General features: G+C 31.3%; 1 protein-coding gene across 1 annotated transcript; it reads left to right on the top strand.

The window, feature by feature from the left end:
* The first annotated feature begins 4,640 nt into the window (after nucleotides 1-4,640).
* Nucleotides 4,641-7,742, top strand: LOC110108318 (putative mannan endo-1,4-beta-mannosidase 9). Its single transcript, XM_020838903.2, has 5 exons — nucleotides 4,641-5,046; nucleotides 6,419-6,613; nucleotides 6,726-6,848; nucleotides 6,972-7,177; nucleotides 7,288-7,742. Exons 1-5 carry the CDS (start codon nucleotides 4,696-4,698, stop codon nucleotides 7,661-7,663), a joined length of 1,251 nt encoding a protein of 416 aa, XP_020694562.1. The 5' UTR covers nucleotides 4,641-4,695; the 3' UTR covers nucleotides 7,664-7,742.
* Nucleotides 7,743-8,133: the final 391 nt, after the last annotated feature.

The raw sequence follows: 8,133 nt of genomic DNA on the forward strand, positions 1-8,133 counted from the left end.
TACGAGGTCTAGTATAAGAGCGATTCTCTTCTTGATCTAACTGGTCAAGCTTGTTAGCCATTAAGTACAAATTTGTGACTTCCTTCTCTACTTCTATTTTTGAAGAATCCGAATCTGAATCTGCCCAAAATGCTCTCTATAATCTCCTCTTGCCCTTCCTAACATTTGTTTCCTCATCGACCTTCTCCTTGCTAAGATTGGCTTTATAATTTCTACAATTTTATTTGATGTGTCCAGACTTCCTACATTCATAGTAAATAACATCGTTGGAAGCCTTAAAATTTTTGTGGAACTTACCTTTATTTCACTACTGATGTCTGCTTTCTTTCTTTTCAAAAAACTCCTGAATTTCCTTGTCATCAAGGCAATGTCATCTTCATCCTCAGGCAGAGACAAATCACTCTTCAAATCATCCACTTTTTGAAATGGAAAAAGATAGGCTTAAATTACTTTAGCAAAATTCTGGAAAGTCTATTTCTTCCCTTGAGTATGAAGCTACGATTTAGCAAACTGCTCCAATTCAGTACTTGAAATTAGATTAGAAAGGTCAAATTGAACCCACGAGTGGAGGCATTATGGTGGAGAATTTTTAATAATGCTCTTCCTACTTATAATTTTTTATCTTATAAGAGATTGCAAAGGGATGCAAATTGTCCTAGGAACTGCAATGAAGAAGAAAATAGTGAGCATGTTACAGTTAAGTGCAAAAAACTATTGGAGGTTCTACAACACATTAATAGGTGGGGTTTTCTTATTCCTACCTTTACTTCACTTGATGAATGCTGTAGTTGGTTGTCAAAATAGAATTCCTTTTTGGAGAATCTATATTACAATATAGTGTCTTTTCATGGAAATCGAGGAACAAGTTAATTCATAAAGGGTATGAGGATAGCTCATTGAGCATAGCTACTAATGCCGTTTGTTATGCTTCTATTTCTGCTTATGGTGCTAGTAGAAGCTCAGGTATATGGGGTGCTAACTAGTCGCCTTGTCTATCTAATTCGCATTGGCATCCTCCTCCGCCCGATTGGATCAAGGTGAATGTTGATGCAACATTAGTTCCATCTTATAAATATGGAATTGGAGGGGTATTTCATGATCACAAAGGACAATTTCTTTTGGCTTTTGGAAAGTCATATATTCATTGGGATATATCTTCATTGGAGATTTTTGCTACTCTTTCTTTCAAGGAGGTTATTAATGATTAGATGTACAAGTACAAGGGAATTATCATAGAAGGAGAAAATTCTAATATTATTAAGTTTCTTTAAGAGGCCAAATCAAGTAGCACTCCTAAGTTAGAGGCGCTTCATGCTATCAAAGATTTCAATCTTGTAATTTTTAATTGTGTAAACATAAATTGTAATAAGTTAACAGACTTATGTGCTAACTATGCTCTTCTTAGCTCTTTTATTTGGGATGTCATTACGGTGAATAAGGTTCGTCCTTATTTTATGGCTTTGCTAAAGGAGGAATGCAATATGTTTAGGTTGTAGTTTGTTTCTTTTTCATATTAATGCAATTTGATGCTTTTTATTCAAAAAAAAAAAAATCATCCATTTACAATGCTATAATCTTTTATTTTCTCTTTTCACTTATATCAATATGTCTTTGAGTCACTCCTTGCTCGTAATCAGTTAGTGATCCAAGAATATTGTGAATAAAGTAAATATTTAAGTCTTTTAACTCCATTATAGTAGTTATCTTTACATCATAAGCAGTTGGCAAATAACGAAGTATCTTATTCATTTTCTTATCATTCGTTAGTTCCCTATCTAAAACATGCAATAAGGTGACTATTTGAGTGAAACGTGTATACATGTCAGTGATTGATTCATTTAGTTTCATGTGAAATAGTTCATAATTATGTAGTAAAATATTCAATCTAGATTATTCTACTTCGTTAGTCCCTTCATATGTGATACAAAGTCTATCCCAAAATTCTTTTCAAGATCTATAGGTAGAGACACACATATACTTATCATATTTAAGTGCATAAAAAAACTTTTCAAATATTTAGTATTTCACTTAGCTAATTCTTTTTCTACTATAGCCCAGTCAACAAATGGTGTTTTAGTTCTAATGTCATATACATGTCTAGTTGGTCTAGTACATCCCTCATTTACAAAAATCCACATGTGATAGTTAAGTGATTGAAGAAAAGTAGATATACGTATTTTCCAAAAATTAAAAGGGATATAATCAATTAATGGGGGTCTAGTGATTGAATACTATTCAGGTGTGTTACGGTTTCCGAAATTAGTCATGATTATTTTCAAAAAATTGTCTAAACCATAATTTTTGAACGCTTACTCTAATACCACTTGAAAGTTTGTATAAGTTGTTAGACCTAAAGCAATTGTCTCAAGGCTAACTAGGAAGGGGGTGAATTGGTAATTTAAAAAATCAAATGAAATTTTAGAAAATTATTCTTATAATTTTAAACACAATAAAATCTTTATCAAACTAAATTTTTTAACCACAAAAATAAAAATACAAAAAATTAAGAATGTGGTAAATATAAATAAAAGAGCACAAAAATTTATAATGGTTCAGTCCAACTAGACATATGTCCACTCCCTGAAGACTCCCTCTTTAGGTATTAATTACACTATTACCAAAGTGACTCTTTTTTTTCTCTCACAATAAGGCGGAAAAGCCTTTATAATTAACCTCTCTTCCACCAATCCCCGGTGTAGCATAGTACCGTCATTCATTCGCATCCTCCAAGTGTCGGTATAGAACCGTTATCCTTTCACACCCTATGGTCGAGTCAATTTTGTACTCTAGAAGTTGTCTATACGAATCCAAGTTTATACAATACGAACAATTCAAAATATTCATTATTTGTATGGATGAAAAGGTACGTATCAATTTCGTACTCTAGACGTTGTCTGTATAAACCCAAAAGTTTGTACAGTATGAATAGTTAAATAAAATTTAACTCTTCATATGGACGAAAAGATATGCATCAATTTTGTACTTTGAAAGTCGTTTGTATGAAGATAAATTCGTACAGTACAAACATTACTTAGAAAATTTCATGCATTATTCGATTAACTGCTTTTTGGAGGATTGCTCAGACCAAATTGTCCCGTACGATCCCAAATGGTACATTGCGATTAGTTTAAAAATTTATGATTTTTACAATCCCTAGTGTGTATGTGTGTGCACAGTATCTCAAATACAATCACACTTCCTCAAACTCAATAAAAGTATAAAAAGTGCAAACTCCAAATACAATAAACCCTACTCAAATTTGTCTTAAAGTTTTCAGCAATTTGAAGTATGATCTACCTGAAACGTTTGTACACACAAACCACAAAAACAATATTTCTATTATATGTTAGGAGAAAACAATAATCAATCTAACAATAATTTTGAATCATAAAAAATACACATGTAATGAAAACAAAGATGCAATAGTAGAAGTCCTGTGATAAGCGGAAGCCTGACGTCAGCTGGTGGTCCGGAGATGGTCAAGGAGGAGTCAGGTGGCATGAGAACTCTTCATTCTCTTCCTTCTATTCTCGCTTGGGTCTCTTTCTTCCTCCCTTGGGGTCCCTTCTTCCTTATTGCTTCCCCCCTCTCATGGGAAATGAGGGGTCTATTTATAATTTTATGAGTGTGGCATGACCAGTAAATAGGAGGAAGATCAAGGATAAATTGATAGTGGTTTGAATGGATGACCAGTGTTTAATCCCTTATTTGGGGATGGTTTACAGGACATTTGAATGTCTTAATGATATCAAAATTTGATGATCTTGGCCTCGTTAGATTCGTCTCATCGAGCCGCTCGATTCGGCTATAAGCATGTCACGTTTGAAAATCATTTGGTAATCCTAATTATGGTTTGAACCTTCCAAATGGGCTTAAGATCTTTGATTTTGACTCATATGTGTTTGGATTGAGTCGAATTTGGTATTGTTGGGTTCGTATTTTTTAGACGTTTAGTTTGACTATAAGTTTGCTGAAATCGGAGTTTAGATGGACTTCGATTTAATTTTTAAAATTTCCAACTTAATATTACTTCTAAATTTGTGCCCCATCAAGAATTTTTTTTAATGATATATCAATTTTTAATTTAATTTTGAAACTTCTAAATTAAAATAGTATTGAATTCGTGTTTGACCAGATGTATTTTTCTGGTGACTTATCATTGTATTTCTACCATAATATTCTACACTCAACAAAATCACGATTTTTTAAAAAACAAGAAACAAAAAAAAAAAAACTAAATAACAATACGTCAGAAAAAAATAAATATACTTTTATAAATTCAAATAAACATTGTCTAATTAAATAAAAAATAAAAAATTCTACATCTTACCGACGCGGCTCATGGATTTTCTTTTGCTTCTACTTGAAGCAATTTTTTTTTTCCAGCAAGTCCGTCGAGTCATAAGAAACAGCCTTGTCTACGTCCCTTCTTCTATCTCCAGACTTCAAATAAAAGACTACCACTGCATTTATCTTTTCTCTCTTTTCCACCGCCCCTTCGTTCTTTGACCTCCATCTGGTCTCGCAAAATGACTATATAAACAACCTTAAACCTTCAAGTATTACATAGTACTTTCATTCAACCATTCACGAGAAAAGTACGATACGATTCAAGTTTTCCTCCCTTCCTCTCTCTCTCTCTCTCTCTCTCTCTCTCTCTCTCTCTCTCTCGTCTCTCTCACCATTCAAGTAACAATGCTAGGAAATCTTCAAATCTTCCTGTTTATTGCAGCCAGTAGCTTCACAGTAATACATTCTCTCAACTTACCTGCAACTGATCCGCGGAGAAGTGCTGAAGGAATCTTTATCAAAGTAAATGGCAAACAGTTTGTTAAAGATGGACAGCCATTTTACATAAATGGATTAAATGCTTATTGGCTTATGAGTAAGGCTTCAGAGCCAACCGAGAAGGAAAAAGTCTCTACTGCTTTGCATCAGGCTTCCTTATTGGGCATGAATGTTGTAAGGACTTGGGCTTTCAGTGATGCTGATGACTACTTTCCTCTACAGACTTCTCCAGGATTTTATAATGAGAAAATGTTTAAGGTACTTAATTATAATATATTTTTTGGTTAAATAATTAAGATAAATTCTCACATATAACATACCTAAATTTTTAATTTAAAATCTCTAAATGGGTGGTTAAAATTCTCAACCCACAAATTAAGATGAATAGCCTTAAGTATAAATACTTTCAGTATGCATGTATATCTTATTATGTTTATTTATTATTTGATTTTATTAAAATGGTTATGTAAATATCTTATAAATTTTTTATAGAAAATATTTTTTTTTTTATTATAGAAATATGAAATATCCCAACTTTTGTTTGGATGAATCTAAATATATTAACATTATTTTAAAACGAGTTTAATAATTATTTTGATTAATTATTTAGGTATTTTATTTATTCGAAAGTAAATTAAAACGATTTAAAAATATTACGACTCAGAATATTTGCTGTATATATTATAGTATGAATTATTTTAAATATAAATATTCTATTTAATATAATTTGATTAAAATTAATTACTAAAAATTATTAATAATCCGAAAAATATTGAAGTTGTTATGATATTAGTATTGTATACATAAGGCAATTTATAATGGATGAATATACAGGTAAATCTAATGATTTTGAGATATCTTCTCACAAAAAAAATTATATATTAGGTTATTTTGGCCAAATTAAGAAAAATATTTAAATTAGATCATTGTTTTCAAAAAAAAAAAAAAATGATCATCAATTAGTTGTACTCATGCTTGATCATCTTTAAGCAATTAATAATATAATTAATATATTTTGTTTGATTGTCCGACAATACTTAGGAATTAATACGGTCATCCAGACTGTCAGTTAAAGCTACTTCTAATATTTAACTCGTGCAAGACGAAGACAAAATTAAATTGTCTAATTAAATAATCATCAATAAACTTTGTCGTTGTTTTCTAATATATATATATATATATATATTTATAAAAGGTTGAATTTGTCAAAATCAAAGTCCTGTGGGAATTGGGAAATATATTTGACTCTGGATATTCAAACTAATTTCAGCGTAGCATAGGAGATAGCAGCAAACTTTTTTTATTACTAAGATGTTTTATTCAATGGTTAGTTGTTTATTTTTATTATGTAAGAAATTATTTAAAATCATTTTTTTATTTGATAAAACATTATCATCTTTTAAAACGATACTACTAATTTTACATTTTAAACTGAGAATTTATATCAGACATAATGCTGAGCAATTTTTTTTTTTTAAATTTGCTTATTTGAAATATTTTAATTGAAGTGAATTCCAAATCAATTTAATTTGTTGAATTTGACAGAAATAGTGGCCCATATAAATAGCATGTATATTGATCATATATTGAAGTTAATTTATTAATGATTTTTTTAAATAATACACATCAGGGGCTAGATTTTGTGATATCTGAGGCAAAGAAGAATGGAGTTCTACTAATCCTAAGTTTAGTTAATAATCATGAGGATTTTGGAGGTAAGAAGCAGTATGTAAAATGGGCAAGAGAGAAAGGCCAACCCATATCCTCTCCTGATGATTTCTTTACAGATGATCTTGTCAAGAGATTCTACAAGCAACATGTCAAAGTATGTAAATATCATCATCCTTGCTTGCTTTTTTTATTTAACTGTAATTAATTTGTTAAATAGTTTTTAGTCTAATTTATTCTAATTAATTTTTCTTAATAAATTGAAACAGAGAATTCTTACTAGGAACAACTCGATCACAGGGATACCATACAAGGATGATCCCAACATCTTAGCATGGGAACTAATCAATGAGCCTCGATGCGAAAGCGATATCTCTGGAGATACTTTACAGGTATTTAATTATTAAATGGTGGTTATTGAGCATATTAATTAACCACAGATTGACTAATTAATATTTCTTGCTCAGCTTAATGACAAGATAAATTATTAATTTTGTTTAGTTTTGAATAGACAGGCTTGGATTGAGGAGATGGCCGCTTATGTTAAAACAATTGACAATAATCACCTTCTTGAAATTGGATTAGAAGGGTTCTATGGAGATTCCATATCTGATAGGAAGCAATTTAATCCTTGGTATGATGGAGCTGGCGCTGATTTTATTTCGAATAATCTTGTCGCTGGAATTGATTTTGCCACAATCCATATTTATCCGGAGCAATGGTACGCTTTATTTGAACAAATCAAATATATATATATATATATATAACTGAATTCTTATATGAAAGAATAAATACCAAAATTTGCATGCTCTAAAACCTTGGAACTTACAGGATGCCAAGTTCGACTCTATTGGACCAATTTGTTTTCGTTCAATCTTGGATTCAAGCTCACATTCGAGACTCTAATGAAATCCTCGGTAAGCCACTTCTGATCACGGAGTTTGGCCGATTAAGTCCAAATTCATATCCGGTCAATCTAAAAGAGAGAGACAGCTTGTATAAATTAGTATACTCTGGTGTCTATGGCTCAGCCAAAGAAGGTGGTGCTGGAGCCGGTAGCTTATTTTGGCAACTTCTAATTGATGGCTTAGATGATCTGAGAGATGGCTATGAGGTTATCCTCTCCGAAACACCATCTACAGCCTTTGTTGTATATCATCAATCCCAAAAGCTTTTTAGTCTCAATAAAGCCCATGCTTTTACATGAAAGAGTTATTAGGCTCAATTGGTTTAAAGGATTTAGTGAGGATGAAAATTTATTTTGTATTTATTTAATTTTTTGTAGATTGTTTTGTTTAATGGTAATTTGTAAGTAATTGAAATTTGTTAAGGGAATGTTGATAAATGTTTTTCTTACTATTAATATTTTCTTTTTTAGTTTAATATTAGTAAAAAATAATATAGTAAAATTTATCAAATTTTTGTGTTTAGACTCGGGGCTTCCGCGCCTCTCTCCTTTAAGGAAGCTCTTGCGGTTTCTTCGTCGTCTTTCCCTGATTTAAAGGTCTCTTCTCATCGTGGCTTGCCTTCTTTCATTATTTCTGAGGATGAGGTGCGGTCTCTCGTTTCCCCTTTCGATTTTGCTTTAGTTGGAAGATTTCTGGGTAAGCGACCATCGGTCGATGCTATTCGGAATTTCTGTTTCAATTTAAAGTTGCTTGGTGATTTTTCGATAAC

Source organism: Dendrobium catenatum, unplaced genomic scaffold (assembly GCF_001605985.2).
Source record: "Dendrobium catenatum unplaced genomic scaffold, ASM160598v2 original_scaffold_75961, whole genome shotgun sequence".
Classification (NCBI taxonomy): Eukaryota; Viridiplantae; Streptophyta; class Magnoliopsida; order Asparagales; family Orchidaceae; genus Dendrobium; species Dendrobium catenatum.

What these genes read in the sequence shown, in the direction of transcription:
- LOC110108318 (XM_020838903.2), top strand. Translation starts at nt 4,696, where the DNA reads ATGCTAGGAAATCTTCAAATCTTCCTGTTTATTGCAGCCAGTAGCTTC. An exon ending in TCTACAAGCAACATGTCAAA is followed by an intron (nt 6,614 to 6,725) that starts GTATGTAAATAT and finishes AAATTGAAACAG; the next exon opens with AGAATTCTTACTAGGAACAA. An exon ending in TCTCTGGAGATACTTTACAG is followed by an intron (nt 6,849 to 6,971) that starts GTATTTAATTAT and finishes TTGAATAGACAG; the next exon opens with GCTTGGATTGAGGAGATGGC.